The sequence below is a fragment of the Anomalospiza imberbis genome, chromosome 13 (genome assembly GCF_031753505.1).
Source record: "Anomalospiza imberbis isolate Cuckoo-Finch-1a 21T00152 chromosome 13, ASM3175350v1, whole genome shotgun sequence".
NCBI classification, from domain to species: Eukaryota; Metazoa; Chordata; class Aves; order Passeriformes; family Viduidae; genus Anomalospiza; species Anomalospiza imberbis.
In genome coordinates, this window is record NC_089693.1 from 20,032,073 (window position 1) to 20,056,199 (window position 24,127).

The 24,127-nt window shown below is 40.0% G+C and overlaps 1 protein-coding gene across 2 annotated transcripts in view; it reads right to left on the reverse strand.

Moving 5' to 3' along the window:
- The window catches only part of UBE2Q2 (ubiquitin conjugating enzyme E2 Q2), a 45,853-nt gene that overhangs the window by 18,716 nt on the left and 3,010 nt on the right, over window positions 1–24,127 (reverse strand). Inside the window, exons 2-5 of one of the 2 annotated variants that reach the window (XM_068204411.1) lie at window positions 10,679–10,783; window positions 4,055–4,159; window positions 2,380–2,436; window positions 212–352 (exon numbers count right to left, since the gene is read on the reverse strand). In XM_068204411.1, coding sequence (XP_068060512.1) covers window positions 212–352; window positions 2,380–2,436; window positions 4,055–4,159; window positions 10,679–10,783 — 408 coding nt within the window. The remainder of the gene's footprint in view (window positions 1–211; window positions 353–2,379; window positions 2,437–4,054; window positions 4,160–10,678; window positions 10,784–24,127) is intronic. The other variant, XM_068204412.1, reaches the window with a different exon arrangement.

Here is a 24,127-nt window from a genome sequence, read left to right on the forward strand (position 1 = left end):
ATTTTGCAAGGAGAGGTGATGTTTGTAACAAAGGCACCAAACAAGAGATAGAGGGACAGCCACATGGATACCTCTGGAGATGAGCAGTTAAACAGTCAGCTACAGGTTAATTTATGTCTAGGTGCATAGCAGTGGGCTTTCTTTGCTGAAAACCATCTCTATTTTCAAGTCAGAAGTCTTGCAAAAAAGAAGCATGGAATCATTAACTCACATTCAAGTGATCTTGCCTTTGATTTTTTCTGATTTTTTCTAAGATTGCAAGGTTCTCTTTTTCAATGCCTTCATCCTCAGATTTCTTCCCATCAACTGGTTCCTCCTCCTTCATATCATAGTGATCCAGATCTTCAATGTCCTACAGGAGAGAGAGAAGTTTATTGTAAATAACTGTCCTGTGCTCTTCATTCAATGAAGCTCTCTCCAAAGGCATGTGGGATACAGTCACATACCACACACCACTATGGATTTCTGATTGTTGGATGCCATTTCTATTTTGATCTAATTTCACCCTCAGCCAACATAACCACTGGAAGTATAGGGAACCCTCATAATACAAATGAAACCTGAATTCACAATGTTTCTGGTCACAGAAACAAGTACAACCTCTGCAAGAAGGTAGGATTGTAGAGAATCAGCCCACTGAAGTAGGCAGCAAATTGGACTAGAGAATCCAAAAGTACCTCAAGTTAGGGTGGCTCCAAATTGTTTCTAAAAGCAGACTCTTGCAATTAGAATCCTAGTTATACTACACTTCTGGCAAGTAGTGATTAACATATTTGGCAGGGCTACAGCAACCCTTCAAGAAAGTTAAATATTAGAAAACAATGTGTACTTTATTCAAGGTTAACATTTCAGCTAAAGATTAGATGCAGTAATTTTGGAATCAGGACATAAGACAAAATTCTGTGGCCAAGCACTCTGATCACACAAGCCAACACTTCAGTTCTATGTTCTAGACCAAGGCACTAAAACCCCTCCACTCTGCATCCTGAGATGAGGTTATCTTTGTAGCAGAGAAGCACTCTGGGCTTCAGACAATTGCCTGAAGGTGATTCAAATGCTGGTTGCAGAGAGGAGGGCAAGCATGTAAATACTTTGACACGAGAAAGGAAGCATTGCAGCAGCCACACCAGCAGGCTTTGGTTACACAACTACCAGATATACTCCAGTGTGCAGAGCTCTGCCACACCTGGGGGTGCTCTCCATGCACCATCTGTTTGCACAGCAGGAAAACCCAAATTCAAGGATGCCCTAGGTAACAAAAAATACACCTGGTTCATTTGACAACACTGTCTTCAGCTGTAACAGACTTTAGACTGAGTATTCTTCAAAATGCTCGTGTTTCTCCAGTGATAGAGCCGAGGAATTGTAAACTGCTTCTCCATTTAGAACTGGGACTAGATTACAGATTGCAGGTATCGCTGGCACACGCAGTGCCCCCTGACAGCTGATAAATAATGGCAGACTATTTCTTTTTTGTACAAAGTAACCCAAACAGAATGCAAAAGGCTAATTTAGCAGTCTGCAAGCAACCAGTACCTTGTGCCAGCAGGATACCACCTTTACAGAAACATGGGCTCCAGCAAACGTAGTCTGCATCAGGCTAAATACGGCATAAGAAAGGCTGCTACAAATTAATTTAAGAACTTGGTAACATTTAGATCTTTTCTATAGGAAGATCATTTGTTCAGAAAGCGTTGTTCATTCTTACTACACCTTAATTAAAAATCTAAATCTGAAGTAACCAGAACAGTTCTACTATAATAAGGCAGTCTACAGTGGTGTAGAAAGCAAGCGTCTTGGAGCTATTCTAACATGCAGCAGAAGCAAACAAAAAGGGTGATTCTTACAACTAAAGAGCTCATTAAAGAGAGCACCATGTTGCCAGACATGGACATAAAAGTTTAGTGCATCTGTTTCGATGTTCTTCCAGTCCCTTCAATTTATTACAGTCAAGAACTACATCACCCATTAAATGAGTCAGCAAACTGATTTACTCTTAGCAAGTCTGCTTCAATTTGGGAGGCACTTCCAACTGTATCAGAGCCAGTTCACATGCTGCTTGAAATAGGAGTTAACAATGTAAAAACTTACTGATTTTGCACACAATGTAATGTATTGTTTGACTAAAGCACAAACAGATGTCCAATTCTCTGTATCCAAGTACCTCACAGCTGAGATCTAGGTTTAAGAAGAAAATTTCACTAGTTTTCTGGTTGAAGGGAAAGCTGACATTCAGGTAAACATCCAAATTTTAATTATCTTTTCTGTTGAACTCCAGGGAGGTTACATTTTACAGTTTGGTTTAATTATTAGCCAGACATTAGAGCAAAAAGCCAAAATTCTACTAGATTAGGACAACAATCTCATATATAGACATACTTCACCCATATCATCTTCTTCCTCCTCCTCTGATGTAACTTCTTCTGTTGTTCCATTCTGCAATACAACAATGAAAGTTCTGCATAAATTCTGCATATGCTTCTTGCTTTCAAAATCAGCAAGTCTACTGTCCAAGAGAAGCAGCAAACACAAAAGTTACATGCCAAACTTCAGTCCTTTGCAGATAAGGGTAAGATGCATAAAGATGCTTTCCTGGAATATGACAGTGAAGAGACGTTTTCACAAAGCAAAAATAAACAGAAGGTCTCAATTAATTCCAAGTAAGTTGTAAATAGAAACCTTAAATTCAGATAAGGAACATCCTATTCTGAGACAGTGACAAATGCAACAAACACATCTAGTGGGTTACAACCCACCATCCCTTAACCATGAAATCAGACCATGGCTCTGACTAGAATCCATCTACATGCTACACCCCTAGAAAGAAAAAACTGAATGAACTTTAGACGTCTAGAACTTAACGGATTCCTCTTCTCACTGCCTGGAACTTCCATGCAGCCATTGGTATCATCATGTAGCCACTGCTATTAGCCTATCTGAGGAAATATCAAAACAATACACTGAATATAACTTTCTCTTTCAGGATACCACTCCAAGCTCAGGAGGTCTGAGCTGCAGAAATACTCAGGAGCATTCTGATATGCTTGTCCTCTGCTCACTCTTCCTTTGGCAAAGAAGGAATGACACTGCTCTAGACAATATATGGGACCAGATGAATCTTTGGTCAGAGTTAGGCCTTCTTATTTAACTTGAAACTGTCTGACATTTCTGGCTAAGAAACCTTTCATGAGTTTGTTTTGAGTTTCACAGCACATGAGACCCTTCACAAAGCTACACCCTAATAGCACAGCCCACTGCCTTACAGCTGCACTGCTGAGTGGGCGGCTCAGAGACAAGACCTATAGGATTACAATTTGGCATGCCACCAAAAATTAAGCAAGTTATTTGTCATTACTATAGTACTGTCACCACAGGAAAGCATCTGTTACTCTAAAGGCGTATTTTAGCAATCATGTCATCTTAATGTGTACAAACAAAAGAAGATCCCATAATCTTACTAAAAAACAGAAAAGAACAGCTACTGTCAGTTGCCAGTTCTGTTTTCAGCACAATACACAACATCTTGGTCAAGGACAACACCTCACAGGCCTTCACAATTCTTAATTTTTCAAGTGCACAAGAAGTAAGCAAGGCACCTCCCGGCTCAAAGTAACATATGGCCTTGATATTCTATGCCTCTGCAAGGGATTGAAGAAGGAAAACATCAAAAGTAGTTCATCCAAGTGCACACTGAAATACATACCCTTCAACAAAGAGCCAAATATTTCAGAAAAAGTAAATTTGGGAAGCACTCCAAGTGCACAGAGATTGGCTTGAACAGTATTTAGGAGGAAATTAAACTTGACAGCACTGGTATCACATACACACCTTTCAGTGATACAGAAACTTCAAAGGGAATTCTGTAATATTATCACACCATTATTAAATGGATTTTGCAAACAAAATTCAAATTGAAGACACCATAATGCAAAAGTGCTTAATCTCTCAGTTCTGGTTCACACAAGGTTTAATCATTCCCATTATCTTGTGTCTTGGAGTTAAAAAAACAACTCCTTTATTGGCCTAAGAAGGTGTCCATAGCTTTTTAATTTACCTGTCCAGCTGGCAATGGCTGATCTAACATTTCAACATCTGGATGCTGAGGAAGATTATATAATCTGCAGAGGTCACATATTAATCGCTTCAGCTGCTGAAGAAGCTATAAACAATAAGAAAACATAGATACGTTTATTTAAACCAAAGCACAGAGAAATATATTTTGAGTTTTCTTCACACACTGATACTGAACTCAAAGTCAGTGTGCAGCATTTAAATCTGCTCAGGCCAGAATAAATTTGCTCTGTAGTCTTTGTAGTAAAGTCCCCACAATAGAAACTCAAGGACGTGGCAAACTAACAATGACTCCCCCATTCATCTTCCTATGTCCAAGAAGAAAGTCATGAGCAGAAAAACAGTTTTTCGTCTGACAGCATCATCTATTCCAAGCATAGGTGTCTGAGCCACACATCACTATGGAATAAGCAAATGGTCACATTCCACGAGACAAAATGGTCCATTCCCATTTCCCAGCTCAAAAATACAAGGAGGAACAGCCTGGTTTCCCATACCCTGAATTCCTTTACAGGGTACTCCAGTGAGGCAGCACAAGCAGGACCAACCCTGTCCAAATCCCAGGAGCCAGGTGGGCTCTGAGCTGGAGCCCAGGCACTCTGCCTGCTGTATCTTGTATCCGGGTGAAGCACAATCTGCTGCTATTTCTGACTTGTGTTTCCAACTTGTTTCATTGATTGTGCTCTGTTAACTGCAAACTATGCACCACTTCACACTCACTAATGCAAGCCAGAAAAAAATTTACTTCTGCAGAAACAAACATTGTTTGCTCTTTGATCACTACACTAATGAAGTTGATTTCTACAGCTTTTCACTTTCTCTCGGCAGCCTCAGATTCCTAGCTAAGGCCAAGACATGAAAGACTATACTACTGCATTTCCTACCTTTCCAAGGTCTTTGCACAGCTATGTCAGGAAAACAAAAAAAGGACTGCAAAATCCATTTGTAAAAGGGTCAACATTTCATCATTTGCAAAATACTAACCTAGATGAAGCTTGCAGAAATTATACGTATATTTATGGACTTTTCTTCCAAAAACCAAGGAGAATTTGTCTTGCCACTTGTCAAGGGCAGCATGCAAGACAGTCATTTCTGCACACACACTCCAAAATACATGTCTAAAGCCTTGCTATTGGCCAGCTTAAATCCTCTCACCTTACCCTACTGGAAGTGAAAAATTCAGTCTCTCCAGGGTAAAGAGCTCATTTCCAAATCCTAGTCACTAGCAGTGATAGGAAAATGTTGCCCTTATGCTATCTGAAAGCTTCAGTGCTTTTCCCTTCTACAGCAGAATTCCACATTGTGTTTCATAGGAATGTTATTTATCCCTCTGAGGCCATGAACTGAGGTACCAGCCTGCATTAGAACACTGTCACACCATGTCTGCTGTTTCTGCATCATTCATGATAGTCAACCCAAACCAAAAATAAAGCAGATAATCAACCTAACTCAAAAATAAAGCAGACACCACCAAAAGGACTGGGGCACCAGCACCACATTTCTTAGGAGTATATACAAGAGACATGACAGGTTTTGGCAAAACCCCTTCTGTAACAATCACATTCCTCATCAGCATTAAGATTCTACACTTGTTTGAAGCTTCCCAGGTACCCAGAGCATTATGAATTCTTTTAGCAGACAGGAATCAGGTTAATCAATCAAAACGTTAGTTGCCAGACAGAACCACAGGTCTTAGAACTATTATTTTCAGTATGTGCAAGATGCTTAAAGTTGCACTGCTACACATTTTGTTGAGAAACTTTTTCTCTGCACAAACATTACCTCATGGAGAGCTGGAACATAAACCATACAATTCCAGGAGCTGCAGTTTTTCCTCACAGAGCCAATAATTTGTTTAAATCTTCTCTGAATCATACAAAAATATATCTAAGCAGTGAGGGAAGACTGCCACAACTGGGCTGGTCAATTAGCACTGGCTTTGGAAAAGCAGATGAACACAGTATTAGATGTGCCTTGACAGAGAGACAATAAGGGCTGGAGAGTTAAGAACTGCTTCCTGCCCTGCTTCCTTCATTCCCCCTCCTCCCCAAACACAGTCCTGTCAGCTGAACTGGAATTCAGAAGGGATTTTTGCAGCCAGGACCTACCACACTGTAAGCTTCCCTTGCTTCCGAGCACAGCACCACAAGCAAGGAACAGGAGCACCCTCAAAACAACAAGGTGCTGGCACAGCCTGGGCTGAGTTACAGCTGTGCCTGACAAGGGTCCAGCAGCACTTCACCTTCTCATTTCCACTGCACCACAGATCACACTACTATGTGGCAGCTTATCAGCCTTGTGGCAGATCAATTCTGGCATGCTTCAGCACATAACCACCATTCCATATTGAAGGGGGAGGCAGAGACCTGCTGAGAGCAGGGTTCTACATTGCAGGGTTAGCTTAATGCAACTCATACTGCAGTTCATTTTTACAGATCAGCTGCTTTATTTGCAATCAGTGTCTACAATGTGCAAAGGTGGTGGCAGAGCAAGAAGCCGATTCTGTCTGTACAACCCTTACACCCTTCTTCCTTATTGCTACATTTTTCCTCCACAGGAATTAATTTAATACCATTGATCTTTCTGCCACGGATCACCATCACTGTTATCCCTTATCCTCTGCTCATCTGTATGAAAAATCACAGGGCAATTTGAGCTGAAAGTCATGTGTGGGAAACATCTGATCCAGCCCTGTGCTCTAAGCAGAGCCTGGCATGGTTTGTATGTGTTGGTATGTACATGAACAGACTATCAAAAGGGAGAGCAGATTTCTGTCATGTATTAGTAATTTAAATGTATTTCCAGGGTAGCTTCACAGCCTTAACTAATGTAAAATGAATGCTTAACACACACACTTGGAGACTACTGAAGAAAAGTGAGCTATCAGTACACCAGGAGTTTCCTGGAATACAAACTGCCTACAGCAGAAAGTAAACAGCAAGCAGAACTCATAACCCACAGGGTAAAGGAGTGATGTGAATAGCCTGCAGAAGGGAAACCCTCAAGTGACCAAACAACATGTATAAGTTTGCTATAATGATTGTAATGCATATCAAAATAACAAAAATTACACCATTAGAATACACATCCTCAATAATTTTTAATGCTTCAGGAGTTCTGAGAAGTTGGTGGCTCTTTTGGACACCATAATGCTGGTTTAGAACACAAACACCTCTTAGAATTTTGATTCCTATCTTAATGTTCTACACATCTGAAAACAGTTTAAAACATTTTTTTTTTGAAACCCAGCCTACACTAGGCAGCTTTTTAATGTATGAAGATATCTTCCTAATGTAGTATGAAAGCATTAACAATTTTAGGATGCCTTTGATGATATTAATATCCTGCTGGGCTCACTATGAAACACTGTGTTTCCTGATTACCAAGAAAAATGAATTTAAGAAGTACAGTTTAAGCACAGAACGACTTAATTTTTCTATGTGTCTCTACCTACACCCACAACATCTATATAAAAATAAATGCATCAATAAATCTTAGCCTACCACTGAGAAAGTGCTGAAGAAGGATACAAATGGAAACAGGGGGAAGTAATAATTGTCACTTGGAGCGTGGCCACTACTTGGTTATCAGGTAACAGTGACAGTACCTCGCCTGGCCTCCCCCACACTCAGCAGCCTCGGGCAGTTTCAGACTAAAGCAAAGCTGATTCCTGCATTTTGTCTCTTTGACTCCCACTACAGAAATAGCTGCTGCCACACTGGGAGTTTGCAAGAGACTACATTCTTCCCTGAAATGCCTCCGTGTGGGACTTCGTCTAAAATATTAACACAGAAGCAGTGTATTTCAAGACAGCAGCTTACCCAAGCTGTAAACATACTTATGCCAGGAATTGTGAACTTACTTTTGACATCTTCGATGCAAGTTTAAGGTCTAGAGTGTGAGAATTAAAGCTGCCTCTCTGAATTTCAGCCCATTTCCCTATTCTCTTTAAAAAGCAAACCTCCAGATAGTGTAGAGTTACACTTAACAGCTCATGAAATAAGGTTTGAGGCTTCAGACTCGCATCATGTAACTTCCATCACATAAAACAGAACAAGGGAAATCACAGTGAGATTTCTCTTTTGCATAGCACAGCCACTAGAAGGCAGATGGCAGTTTCATACTTACAAAATCTAAAGCATGGCTGATTTTCAGAAGGAAATTCAGGAGACACTAGAGGCTGAAAGAACTCTGTAACCTCTTCATCTGCTGACTGAAACTTGCCTAATATTGACAACCAAGCAGCTAAGCTGTCCAAACCTGATAATATCCATGCTGATCACATTCTTAATAACCTTTCAACATTTTTAGTGTTTTGACAAATTTTCATAGTAAAAGCAACATGCTGGTGCAAGGTAACTAACAGTTTCAGACCCACAGAAGATTTTTCCAGGAAACATATTTATGATTTCAACATCATAAACCAGTTTTCATGTCAAATGACAAGGCTTCCACATTTCAAACATTTATGCCTGAAGAGCATGTTTTTCAGTTTCCCAACAGCTGACACCTGTCCCACGTTACAAAGCAGGTAGAAAGGGCAGTAGAATACCAAAGGCTAAACCAGGGTACACGTGCTAGCACTGCTTTTAGCACAGTTGAGCTCCTGGAAGGGTCCTATGCCTTCCTCCATTCAAAATTGGACTGCTCCAGTAACTTTGAGTTTAGAGTAACATGGCACTACTGACACTTTACCTGCAGTAAATTAAATGAAAGCTAGTTTGAAACATTCTAGATTATTCTAAATTAAACAAAGTGAATTTTTATGAGACTGTGATAAATTAGAAGCCTTTGGATTTTTACACGTACTCCCCTATCCCCTCCTACTTTGCTGCAAAAAGTCTCTATGTGAGTGCTCCATGCCATTGAAAGGGAGGGAAGAGTTGTAGGGAGAAAAAAAAAATTAAAGAGTTGCAAGCCATGCCTTTGGAGCAAAAAGAAATCAGATTCTGTAGAGTATTTGTCTCCCCAGCCACTCCCATCTGCCTTCACCTTGGCATAGCACAAAGCAGGGTGGATTCCTGAGAAACCAATGGGCCATCACAGGTGTCTATTACATCAACCCATCAGCTTTTTTACATGGGCAAGTACAATCTTGATAGCAGAAGCTGTTTTCTTACCAGCTACATAAGCAGTCTGTGTGCATATGCAATTCAGCACAGCAAGGCCCATGCATGTTTACAACAAAGCTTTCCAGCCTCTTGCAGGCAGTTGCACACAGGAAATATCTTGTTCAGAACCTTTAGGCTGAATATCAGCCACACCAGCTTCAAGCTGCACAATCTTCTGAAAGTGTCTTTAAGCAAAAAGCTCATTTGGCCAGATTTTCTGCTACTGCCCCTTTCTAGGCAAAGCTCAAAGAGTAAGATTTATAACATTCTTCTGAAAGTAGCTCAGTCTAAATCTTAGGTTGAAGTAGAAAATACAGATATGTACATCTTGTGCAATCAGATCCAACAAAATGCATGAAAGCATAACGTCCCTCTACAATTGTTTTTAATTACAGGAAGGTCCACAAAGACTCACTTTTATTAGTTTCCCAATTATTTTTGCTAGAAGTCAAATGCATCCTAAACTATCTTCAGAAAAAGACGCTTGTACATTCTTACGTAAGGCCGGGTATCCTAGATGAACATTATTCCCAGGAAACATGACAAGTAGTAGGTTTTCCTAAGAAAGAACTTTCCCAATTTTTCCCAAACCAGATAAATACTAAGCACATAATCCATGCAATAAACAGTATTCTGCAGACTGATTTGTACCTATCTCATTCATGTCCACCAAAATAACACAAAATGTTAATATCATCTATTAATAAAGATCACCTGACTTTGTCAGTATGGTGCAATACTCTTTTTTGTGGCACAAACTGCATTTGTACTGAAATTTATTTCCAAGCACTATTCAAGGACAGTTTCCTACAGAGACTAGGAAGCTAATTTTTATCTTCATGTGCCTTTCGCCTGAGCTCCCATTGCTACATGAAAAGGGTATTTAAGTAAGATACAACACTTGAGTTTTCTGAAATACAAAACAGCCATCAGAATCTGTACACAAAGATTTCCTTTAAGCAGCAACTGTCCAAAGCCACAACACTGCTTAAATGTATCAGTACCTAAGGAACATTCTGATGAACCAGAAGCTATGAGGTCAAGTTTCCTTTGAAAGAAGGAAGGAATTAAAGAAACCAAGAATTCTTGGTATTAAGAGTCATAGTTTGGAGAATATACATTCTCAAGTGTACAAAGTTTTGCCTCTGCAATTGATTTCTGTGCAAAGAGAACTCTACAACAGCTGTCTTATTCAGCAGTTTTAACATTTTCATCCACTTCACTGTTTAATTATTTTCAAAAAACATCACACTAATTAATGGGGCTGAAACTTTACTTAAAAGCTTACTCTCTAAAAGAAATGATCATTTCCTTCTTGCCTCAAGTCTTTTGGATTACTTTTGGCTCCTAAGTTTTTTTGGAAGAGAGAGCTGTGTTTATAAAATCCCCCAAATAACCCTAAAACTCAACTAGTTGAACTGCTTGTCAATGTGACAAAGCCAAGTAAACACACAATCCCAAGCAAATGTCCAAAATAACCAAAATATTTCACTCACCAGAGTATTGCTCTTCTTAATATCTTCTAAACGCTCTAAGACTGAAGTCAGGTTTGGGTCATCTGATTCTACAAACCATATTGGTGATGAAGAGGGGTAAGATTCCTGTTAAAAAAAAACAAAACAAAACACAAGACCCAACAAATAAACAAAAAATCCAAAGCTTTTAAAAATAATTTACCCCCAAAATTTCATAAACAGTGCTAGTATCACCTTTAATCTTACTCTGTCAGGTAACACAGAAGCTTTTAACACCACATTTTTAGCTAATGCAAAAGAAATGGAAAGAAATCCAGCCAACTGGTTCTCCTAGTATTTCAACCTATTTTTGACTCTCAGATGATGGATACATAAGAAACAGTGCTGAAATGTTTAAAACCTTGGGAGCAGGTGGAGCAGGAGGGAGAAATTGAAGAATGTGGTATGGCTGATAATCAGCAAAAAATGGAATCACAAGTAGTACATGTCAAAGAATAAAACTGAATAAAAAGAATAAAAACACAGCTTCTTGCAAAGAAAAGTTGTGAAAGTGATAAAAGTTGGCGTCTTTAGATTTCCTCCTCAAACAAGATTACTGAAACTCTTCTAGCACCAATCCACAGCCAAAAGCAATACAATGTCCTACCCTGGAGGACAATTTAACTGGCAGATCAGTTTAATGACAGATAAAATCTGCCATTTTATCTTTGTACCACCAAGGCTCATTGAGGACATTCCACAGTTGAAGATCTCTCATGCAGTACCCTGAATCCAGTAGAGCTCACAGCATAACTCCATTCCATCCAGAGTCCCACAGCTGGCAGGCAGGTGCCAGGACACCGCCAGGTGACACCAAACAAGCTCACAGGACTACAGGTATGCTCCATTTCCCACAACAAGCCATGGTTTGGGCAGATGGAATCCACGGAACAGATGTGACCCTCAGCTGCTCATGGGTGCCACTAAGGTGCCACAGCATGCAGCCCTTCCAAAGGTGCTTGGCAGACCGCTGCTACAGAAAGGTAAACAGAAAGCCCTTGGCCAGAGCAATTCTAAAAACCAATTCAGATTTTCTCCTCACACAGGTTTGGTAAGATTGTGAGGATGGAATAATACCATGTAGCTTCCAACTCAACAGTAAGCATCCCTTCATGTTGTTGATGTGTGTGGATTTTACTTGTTTTGCTTTAGTTATTTAAGGCGTTCTCCACTTCTCACCCTTTCAATTAAATTTTAGTAGCAGAGGACAAATTGCTGAACCTCAGTTTTATCACCCAGATATTATCTTCATGTCCTCGGGTCTTACAAAATAGTGAGGGAATTTTCATTCATTTCCCTCACTGCAGTTGAAAAGGGAAAAAATCCATCTTTCTCACTCCAGAGACAGTAAATTATGCTTCATTCTTCAACAGTTAACAGGCAAGGTTTGAAAATGAGAAAAATACATGAAGAAAGCATGTCAGAACTGGCTTTTAATAACGCATATTTCCTAACTGACCTTCTATCTGAAGTGCTGAACCCCATAAACAAAGCCATATGACTAAAGGACATCAGCTTTGGCAAAACAGGCTGACACCATACTCCAGAGAACTTCTAGCTACAGAGGTCTAAAATCCCACCTGTAAACTGAAGCCTCTGCATAAACTTTTTTTTTAACAAGTTCAATCCCCTCAAGTTTATGTACATTTTTTTCCTAAATCACAGCTAAAAACTCGTTAAAGGAATACATGATATTCCCAGTATCTTAATGAAAAGACAAACTGTTCACATCTTTCATCTTCACTTCAAAGCACACTACACTACACTTTGCTTGCTCTTTGTATTCCTTGATGGGAATGTTGATGTAATCTAAAGTCATGGTAGTAGTGCTTACCCCTCTGCCTTTCTCTTAACTTCATGAGCTGGACAGAGAAGTTTGGGCCTCAAGAACAGCTGGGTCAAACAAGCACTCGGGCAGTGGGGCCACAGTTAGCAGAGATTCCCTCGTGCTCTTCCCCCACAAAGCAGAGACCTTTGAATATCTGTTCTTGATTAACTAAGGCCTAAGATCTCAAAGATCTATTAAGAAAGTCCAGCTTGCCATGATTTACAGCTAAGGCAGGCTTACCAATGTGGTTTAGTCACCTTCCTCCTTCACACAGCACAGTGCTGGAGAAGAGTGGATTCTCTCCTCAGTTTCACATAACAGATTAACCACTATGTCTGTGGGAGAAACAAAGCTGAATTCCCTGTTGCCACTGGGTTTCTAAACTGTTATTTTTAGGAGCTAAACTTCATTAAAGGTATCTCAGGTTTTGTACTGATAACATCTCACTCATTTTTAATAATATGCAACCTACGTGTGAAGTCTTCTGCACTTGTGCAACCTTCTCACCTCAAGCCTTTCCCACTGCACGATGTGCAGGGGGAAGAGCACGAGGGAATCTCTGCTGTGGCCCCACTGCCTGGGTGCTTGTTTGGCCCAGCTGTTCTTGAGACCCAAACTTCTCTGTCCAGCTGATGAAGTTAAGAGAAAGGCAGAGGGGTAAACACTACTACCACGACTTTAGATTACACCAACATTCCCATCAAGAAATACAAAGACCAAGCAACATCCCTTCAAGATTCACCAAGCCATCTATTTCTTTAAATTCCTCAGACTCAATAGAATAAAAATATTCTCCAGATACAGTCACATTTGGACTGTGTATGTATGCACCATTCTGATAACAGGTATTTTTGGCTTTTTTTTTAAATCAAGCATTTTTAAAGTTATGTTAGTCCAGACGTATACAAGTCTAGTAATTGTGAAGATTTATAGAAGACAAACACCTGCTCATCCTGTCTTCTAAACTGTATCTGGAATCTGCTTAGAAAGTGGAACTCAAATCTTCCCTGTCTGTATTCCTTTTTTCTGACAATTCTATTTCTCCACCTGAAGAATTTAAGGAACAACCCCACAGTGGGACACTCCTTATTGCAACCAGTATCTGTTCCAGTCTAGGGGCCTACATAATTTTTTCCTCCAAAATACAAAACACTTGCAGCATGTCTGTCATCAGCAGGCACATGACTGACAGTGCAGATCTGATGATCAAGCAATCCCACTATAATCCCACAGTTTAAATTCACTGCAGTGGCTACTTGAACGTGCTGCTGCCTCCTGCTCTGAGTGACAGCTCTTACTCATGGTTTACACTCACCCCATTTCATGCCCTGAAAACAAGCCCTCCTGCAGGTGAGAAAACCTACAAGGACTCGATACTGCCTGGATTATTAGTGTATAGCACACGTGAATTCCTATGTCCTAAAAATCATTAACCATTCAAATTTTTAGTCTGGTCTAGCTTTTGAAACATGAATGGAAGAGTGCGCTTCTCAAAAAGGCTCTTCTTTAACACTGAAAGCATATTTACTCAGCTGTATCAGAAAATATTTCCAGTTTTAGATTTTTGGAATATGATTACTTAATTGCACATACCAGCTTCTTCACAACAGATACTTAATATTAAAATACAAATTCAATTAAACTCCCATTTTGTTGCCATGCTTCTTAATTCTTCACACTTACCAAAAAATATATTCATATAATTTAAAAAAAAAATGGAATTGAGTTTCTTTAGATCTGTAAGTAATCCATATTTTTGGAACAGCTGATTTCCACGCGGATATGAGTCACTATATTTTGAAATACACAATTCACACATGAACTTCAAACGTTCTGAACTTGAGATATAAAAAGGCTCATGAGTTTGTAATAACCACAGCAGGCAACTTAAAGCTAAGCTTGTGGTTTGTAAGGTCAAACAACTGAACTTTACATGAGCTAATTCTGTTGAGAGAATTAAGTCAGCTTTTTTTTTCTGTATCTGCATGCTACAGAAATAAGAGGTGGGTTTGAGCTGCTGTGTCATGTAAGGAACACAGGCTTCTCAAAGACATTTCATGAGAGGAACCCTAAAATAGCAGTTATTTTACTATTAATTGTCAGTGGCTAAAAAGCCTCATTATTGTGGGCCTTTCACTAGAGAGCTGCCATGCAGTGATTTTGTCTCTATAATCTCTCTCAGCTGCACAGCTCTCACCATATTCAGCAGTGGAGATGTTTTATGTAACTGCTGCTCTTTTGCTGCTCTCCACAAGCGAAGGCAGGGGCGCATCCCCCAGGGAGGGCTGTGGGCACAGCAGTGCCTGCTGGCCAGGGGTGACAGGACAGCAGTGACATCACACCTCCCTGCACAGGCAGGACAAAGGCAGGATGTTTACAGCAGCACAGACACAATTACAATTCATAGCATCATCACTTCTAGAGACTCTTTGTATCAGCACCAGGACAGACTGGGAGCTTTGTGAATGCAAACCCTTCTGTGACAGAATGCAGCGAAAGAATTTAGCCCGCTAATAAACACACAAAATACAAAGGGAATAAAGCCCTACGCTCCTGCCATGGGAACAATTTCAAAACTGATCAAAATCATTTAGAAAAACCACTGCGTTAGAAGAATACACATGGGATCTCACTGTTCAGACATTCCATTACATCCTCTGTAAGAGCTCTACTTATATGTAATTTTGCTAACCAAAGGAACAAAAATGAAGCAGCAAAATGTGACAGAAGATTCCAGGAACACACACATTAAGACAGCTTTTCCTGGGCAGGATCTGTCATCTAAGTATATCCTATCTAAGCTTTCTCATCCTCAACAATAAGGCCGTTTCCTTGCACTGTTACATAAACTTCAGCCTGCTTTCTAAAGCTACAGTGACACAATTTTGACATCAGTAAGAGATTTAAATGCAACCTTTCTAAATTACTACAATACTTTTAGAATTGTGGTGTTGTTAAATCAAAACAAAGCATCTTGCTCTCAACTCTGAACATCAGAGCAACCTGTCCTTGCAGTTTGCTACAAGGCGAAAGAGTAATCATCTCTCCTTGTACACAACTGAGCCATTTTATCACTGCTAAATGGTAGGAACATACATTTAAACACACGGCTACTGCATTATGATTTAAAATCACAGTGACAGTTCTTAATTTTCTTTAATTTCCCAATCATACTAGATGGAAAAAGCATGGGGGTGGTTTCTTTTAAAAATCCTTAGCATACTGTCTGAACAAATTTCAACCATTTTTATTTCTTTTCTATTTGTTTTGCAAAATCCCCATCATAGACAGAACCTAGTTCTATTCTTTTCATACCCAATACGACTAAAACTTAAGTAATTTTCCTGATAGACCTTCTAATATTCATTTTCTCAGTCCCAACATTTTTTTCACCCTCCTTTACTTACAAAGAGCAGGTCTTTTAACCAGATTAAATACTCAGAGAAGGCTGGAAAGAGACCATTCTTGCTCACCCAAATCTTGGTAACGAAGTAAATCCTAATGGAACAAGACATCTCAGAGGCCTAATATACAATCTTCTCAAGGTGAATACATTTGCAGCTATAAACACATGCCAAATATTTCAAATCACAGATGGCTTTCCAACTTTGTCCATTTAATTCAACAGCAAAATCAGATCTTTATTAAGGGTCATATATATACCCAACATGAACATTCAACAAATACTGAAGAATAAACAACAATTCGCTACACTTTAGTACACATTATTTGCAATTGTTAGTCGGTTATTCATCACTTGTTTTTCCACCTGTATCAAGCTGCCTTTAGAGGAAGAACCCCATAGAGTTAATATTAACAAAATATCAGGATTTCAGAAAACAAAAAATATTCTTAAAGCTCAAGTTTAGCTTGGTGACCATAAAACACTAGTACTTACAGCTACTTAAAACAGCATTAGTTGTGATTACACAACTGACAGATTGTTTCCCATTATGAGAGGTCAAATTTTCCAAAGGCAGCTTAAGAAGCAGCAAACATTTTCTACCACTAGCAGCTCAAGGGCCAGTGAAATCCACGGGTTTAAGAACCTTTAAAAGCCAGCAGATTGTCAACTGCCCTCTCAACCAATCCTTTCTAATAATTAAGAAAGAAGAAAGCATGAAGAATCACTTTCATTGAAAGTAATCCAAATCAAACTATTTTCCAGAAACCTCCTGTAAACCCCTCCAATTTTTTATTTTCAAACATTCAGACTCCACCATTTGCTGTGTTGTGTAGATCAAGTCATTGAACACCACAATACTCTAACATTTGCACTTTCTGATATGAAAAATGTGTCATTTCTTAAAGAATCTAACATGTCAGTGATCCAGAGTTCTAAAAGATAAGAAAAGTGTTCGCAATGGAGGGTTTAAAATGAAAATTAGTATCTGTGGTAGCAAGGAAGCAAAGTGAATTTTAAACATCACTACCAAACAAGAGGAACTTGCTTTAACTTGCTTTGTCTCTTGTATTTTAAAATCATATATAACATGCCATTAACTTGCCCAAAAGCAAGCCTGTATAGCTTTACTTTTCTTCCATCCTCCCTAAAGCCTGACAGGCTCAGTTCAGTGAGAACATGTGTTATAAATATTGCACTTGGTAAGGCACCAAGTTCAGCTGTCTGAAATACACATCTCTCTCTACAACACACAAAATTACTGCAATTCTACTCTCAAATTTAATGGCTGTATTGACAGCTACAGCCTATATATGACAATCCCAGGTGAAGCATCGTCCTTTGGTAGGATCCCTGGGATTGCACAGGCTTAATCATCCCACACCTTTACAGGAGGACGGTGAAAGAATCCCCTAATCCTGTTCTGTGTCAGTTCTGCTAATACGCTCAGTGCTGCAGAAGCCAATACCTTCAGGAGTGCATTAAATCAACACAACTAACAGGGTCACAGCTGGCCTCTCCCACACACTCTCCAGGGAAGGAGGCAAGTGTAGCAGAGGACCTTGTTCCAGAATTGTTCGTGTTATTAAACACAGCCATGCTAGAGATGGGAGGGTCAAAGGTACATACCTCATGGAGCAGAAAGACCACAACAAACCACAACTCCATAGATGCCAGTAAAATTGACTCTGCAACCACAAATTGTCCCAGACAAAAATACAGTTCTCTGTACAAACAAGTTCTACCAATTGCAGAAAGCTGCCACAAAAGTAACCAGGAGGAAGTGTTTGTTGTGAGTATACAGAATGGTTCTGGAGACCCCTTCTGAGAGCAAAGCCACTGCCCTGCAGTCACATCAGGTGTCACAGGCACAGTGTGGTGCTCGGACACTGCACCTTCTCCAGCCGCCTTCTGCACGAGTGCTCAGGGACCACAGCACGGACCCAAATCAACCGATTTAGATCATGGAACACTTTTTGCAAGATACAGATTCAGCAGCATCTATAAGTGCCAATCTTCACTGACAACCACCACCAGAACTAAGGAAGTATCAAAAGGGACAGTATTTCAATGGCAATTCACTTGTGTACAAATTATTCCAAAATCCAAGCAGTTTGTAATCTGCGTCTTCATCTGCGCTAATTTCCAGTTCCCTCTAAGCTCATAGAATTCTCTTGAAATTATTATGGAATCTTTAACTTCTTAAATTTTTTATACACCCAGACAGAAAATAACACTTTGAGGGGAAAAAAAAATTCCTGAAAACTTCAGCAACTGCTGCTTTCAAACAGGCACATACAAGAGGCCAGTAACTTCAGAGTTTGTGGAATAATCTAAGATACTTAAGTGTTTTACTTCCATATCTCTCTGTCCAGGTATACACATCTCTCACTGCTCAAAACATCACTACTGGGTAAGAAGCCAAAACATCTACAACCAAAGTAGAAAAGGCACAGAATAATCACTTCCAATGGTCACAAACATGAATACAAACGTAGCATTATAATTCTTACATTTCTTGTGGTCAAATTTTTATGGCCAGCTGTTCTTTAAATTACTAATCTATGCAAAATGTCCCTACCGCCAATTCCCATACATGAAATTGCACATAACCCTGGAAAAAAACAGGTTTATCGGATTCTCTTATCAGCTGCCACAACCTCATTCTCTCTCCATACCAAGCCAAAGGTAGGAGGCTACTTGTCCAGTGGAACAAAACTACATAGAATTAAACCAGGAATTTGGAGCATAAAAGAAAAAAATAATACACTTTTCTGACAAAACACTTACTGTTCATCGCTGTGATGCAGCATTTTACTCTCCACATCATCATAGTGCAGCATGTAATCTCTTCACTCAAGGAAATTCACAGAAAAAAACCACTTTTACCCAGACCCAAACTAAAAATCCACTAAATGTTACTGAATTGCTGCTCAAACACAACTCAGCACTGCAGGATTGCATTAACAGCATAGCATGTCAGTTGTTCTCAAGCAGCAAGCAGTCTCTGAATATGTACACTAATCGTGGAGGGTCAACCTAAGGGAGTTAAGGAGCATTGCTCTGCCAATGTTAGCAGCAACAAATAAAGTTAAACATCCTCCACACTCGAAACTGAGCAAAGCTACAGCACTGCTGAAAACTAAGTGACTTGCTTATTGGGAACATGGCTGTAGACCCAAGACTATGTCCAGGTTTTTATTACATCACCTCACAGCAGCAGGATTCAAGCTATCCTGCTCCTCACAGACAAAAACCCACTGTGTGCTTGTACCCTCAGCTTGCCAGTTGTCAGAGGCTGGTTGTTTGGGAGCCCTCAGACATAAGGGGTTCTCTTTAATGCACACATTACACACACACTCAAGCTGGCAGTGCTTTACCTAAGAGCAGCTACACACATGGATCAAGAGAAAGGTATTCTGTAAATCTGATTTTGCAATACTCTTTACTACCAGCACAGGATCTGATGTGTCCAAATTCCTGCAGGAAGTCTAGATACTTGAAACAAATTATCTACTCATTCTAATCATCAGGAGTTATAAATGACCTACTTCTGCAACTATACAGGCCAGTTATCATCAACATGAGTGTCACAAAGTCAGAGTAACAAGAAATGGCTTCTAAAATGGTTAGAACAGAAGAACTGATTATAACTAAGTTGTGACAGATCACTCTCTCACCAACTTAACTCCAGAAAGTTTCCCTGCAGACCTGCTCTCGCCTTTATCATGTACACAGTTACCCCACAGTATGCAAATTCTGATATCAGCTCTGTTGTCACCCAAAAGATCCAGGCTTCCCCTTCTTCTAAGTTCAGGAATTTACATCTTTCAAGTGTCCAAACCACTCATCATTGCCTGCTATCTGTGCCCCTTCCCCTCTGAGAGCAATCATCTTCTTTTCTATCTTTTCCCTTTGCAAACTTGTACTCGACACACCTGCAGGCAGAAGAATTTTTCATTCTCACCCATGGCTGAGAGAGGTCCTGCTGCTCCTAACCCCTGAGAGCATTCCAGCCACCACTCACCAGGCTCCCCAGCTCTCCCTCTCACAATAGCATGTACACAGCTGCCCTGATGCTGCTTAGCCACAGGCCTTCAGATTACAGCCACTTGGATGGAACTTTGTCCCCCACATGCAAAATTTCAGTACCACAGAGTTTAACCAGCATTTACCATTAATAAGTTTAATACCACAACTCTTACCACAGTTATTTCCGACTTCAAAAAAATCAAGGAAGCCTGTGGTATCTTGAACACCACTGCTCAGGAACGCTTTGATTTTTTTCTAATGCCACTATACAAGTTCTAACAGAGCTTATGCTCCTGCCTTCCTGAACACACACTGAAGAAGCTACTGCAAGATCTCCAACTGCATTGAATTCTTTTGCTGCAAAGGGGCAAAAGTTTATAAGGTCTGAGAGAAAGGAGAATACAGTTTATACTAAATCTTCAGAAGTCACATATTAGCTGCTCTACAGTACTTAGTACACCAAGATGTCTTGTAAGCAAGAGATAAAGAAAAAAATCCCCACATGTAAGGTCATTATTTTTATACCACTCTTAGAGATTACAGCTGGATGCAAGACATAAGACATACTGGTATGCTTGATTCCACCAGAGATCAACTGAGAACTACTGTGATCATATTAGCTTCAAGTGTACTGCATATAGGCAGACTGATGGGAGATCTAGATGCTAAATAGTGTCTTCTTACTTTAATCAGTCATTTAATTTTCCAGTTGTCTTCTAAGAGCTGGTGAAAGATCATTTTTCCTTCTCCTACATAGCTTGTAGCTGAAGAAACACAGTAGAACACATACTAAATCATCAACTATCATGTCTCTTAAAAAAGGAATTTAAAGGAAAAAAAAAAAACCCAAAACCTAATACTCCAGCCAAGAATTCAGGTATTTACAACCTTTCGAAGTTACATAAAGGCAAACAACCTGACAGTACTGAACAGTAGTCCACATTAAGGCATAACTAAAATAGGAGTCATTTCTGTTAATCAACTTCTACAAACATTTGTTCCTACCAAGAAATTTCACCTCCTCTTTTTGTTTTCTAATAATAATACTATTTAGAGAACTGTCTCCATCTCTGCATCTTGCAGTCTCTGTGAAAGAGTCAGATTTCTCAACTAAACAAACTCCTTGCAGTGAAGTCTGGTCCAGCTGTCACTGTAAGAACGCAGGCAGTGGTGGAGGCCCAGGGGCCTGGTGCCACCCCAGGCAGTGCACCCGGGACAGGTCAGTCCCCAGTGCCACCCAGGGCTCTGCCAGCACTGCTGGATCCAGCAGTCTCTGTGAAAGAGTCAGATTTCTCAACTAAAACTCCTTGCAGTGAAGTTTGGTCCAGCTGTCACTGTAAGAACGCAGGCAGTGGTGGAGGCCCAGGGCCTGGTGCCACCCCAGGCAGTGCACCCAGGACAGGTCAGTCCCCAGTGCCACCCAGGGCTCTGCCAGCACTGCTGGATCCAGCAGCTCCCACTCAGTGCTGTGCCCCCGCTGTGACGGGACAGATGTTTGCGCAGCTAAACCAGACTGGGAAATTGTCCAGATCAACAAGAACTCGGTAAGAACTTTTACATGCCAGCCAGGTCCTTAATGCAGCCAACTCAATTTCAGCCACCTCACAAGGCACACAGCCTCTACTGGTCTGTAAGAAACAGCACTAGTACCATCATGCTTCATTCTTACTAACAGTCTCCGTTTTCAATACATGTTGAGGATATCAACAAGGCACCAATAAACAAACCCTCCTGAAAGCTCAGAAGAATGTAGCTCTAAACAAAACCTCCTGAACAGCTCAAAAAGAATGTAATTCTTTCTACAAAACTTCTTGAATTATCAAAGTGCACAGAGAGCTCTTTCAAGGACCAGTTCTGAGGTTACTGTCATCAACTCACATGAGCAAACCACTGGAAATGAGCACAATTCACTGTGCACTGAGACCTCAACAGATCCCAGCATTTCTTTTTGAAGTCCACCACTGTGGCTTTCTAGGGTATTTTAGGAGCACTTCATATCTTACAGGTAGGAAGGAGGACAGAACCATCTTTTAAGTCCTGAAGTACTGGTTACAGCCTTTCACACATCACACAACCAGACTGTGGCATCAGAAAGGTATTGTCTTTCAGACACAAAAGATTCCTCCACTCCTTTTTTCGATATTCTTTTTCCAATTACAGTTTTGACATAAAAGAAAAAACTAAAACCCTCACCACTCTTTTAATAATTTTTTTGTTAGCTTAATTTTGGTTTGCTAAATAAAACAATACTAAGCCTGGTCAATTTCTATTGCATGTTATGTTTGATAGTAGTTGCATGAGTGCCTTTTTAAAAATCAGCAAGTATATCTAACCCTAGCTAAAAAGTACATATTATCAAGATGAAGCCATGTGTGCTTTTATATAGTCCTGACATCCATATGCTGCGAGACAAAGGTCTCAACCTAACAACAGAATGCCTAATGATGTACAAAAAAGAAATAAATGCAAGGTTAGAATGGAATGCCTCCTTCATTATGTGGTTAGTTCTGTGTACAAATAAATAACCTTTTTAAAAGGTTACCAGCTGTCTAGGCATTAGCTAGGAGTGAGTTCAATATGAAAATCCTATGCCTTTGAAGAACTGTCCCAGGTTCCAATACACTCACTCTCTGTGTACACCCAACTTGTCAAAAGCTTCACAGGTAATACATTTTCATCCATTCTGGTTTTAAGGGAAAATAAAGTCTTGTCCCATCAACTGCAGTTATCTGTAGGCAGCAACCTTTTCAAGTCTTTCACAGCAGCTTCTAACTCTGATTTAGCAGCAGGGTATTTTTCAGCAGAAGATGCTTCTTTCCAACAGAGAAGCAGGAGTTTACTGAGTCAGCCACATCACCTGAAATGAATTGCTGAAGTATGAAGGATATCACTGCACATCGCAGCCCCGTATCGTTTAGGGCAAACCTGCTCCCACATGGAACTGGCACAAACCCCCATTCTACCTGCAAGGGTCACTTGAGGATACAGAATTCCAACAGGAATTTTGCATATGGGTGGAGAGATATTAATATCCAGTTTCTCTTTGAAGAGATGACATAAATAATACAAAATGTTTTACAGCAATCCAGACTAGTCCTTTTCCTTGAAATAACAAGGAAAATATTTCGGCGTAGAATAGTTCTAACATACCCTTTGCAATACTATGACCAAAGTCTGAGAAGGTACCAAACTGAAGCTAGAGATTGTATTGAAGGACACTTACCTAAAGTCATGATCAATAAACACACTCCTCTAAGTAAGGCCAGAGGCTTGATATTATTTCAAAACACATGAGGAATAGGACAAAGTTTATTGAACTTGACCAGCTGGAATAGTGCTGTTAACTAAAATGGAAACCTGAGGAAAACAGAAATAAAACTCCAAATGGAGACGCTGCTGTTGGCATAACAAAATGGGAATGTGAAGGTACACAGCCTGAACAAGTTCAATAATTGGACAGTCCTCAGGAATAAGTAGCAATATTTCTGACAAGGATGACTCCACCCTGAAGTGTCTCTTTTAAAATAATCTGATTAACCATGTAAGCTCTAATACAGGTCACTACCAGAAATAGTGAAGGACAGACTTGGACAAAGTCGGCTGCCACTCTATAAACAGAGGAGCTATCAAGTGAAATGTACCTTACTTTCATTTCAAGCAGTGTTCAGTGTCACAGGTACAGTGTCCCTGAGATGCTATAGACACTACTGAACTTTGATAGCTCTACAAATTTATACTACAGAGACAATCAGCAAATCATCTCAGTGAGAAATGCCAGTGGCAGACTTTGCAAACTCTGAATTTTAGTCTAGAAAAACTTGTGGAGAACTACACAGTTCCTAATATATGCTCCCTCACATCTCCAGAGGAATATTTCCTCTTCCCTCGAGGCTGGAGAGAAAAAAAGATTTGTTGGGAATTTCAGAGCCAACTTAGTTATCAGATCTCTTTTTAGCTACTGAAAGCTTCCTTCCCTACCAGATATTTGTCCATCCCCTAACCTCTGCATCTCTACACACTGCAAGACAGCTGTCATTTTACGTAACCTATTGAGGTGTGCTAACAGAACCACAGAGAAAAGAAGTGGTGATTGAGCTCTGTGCTTACTCTTCCCCCTTAACAGGATTCTTGAACATCCAGACACAGCCCACTGGATGCTCTTGCTGAG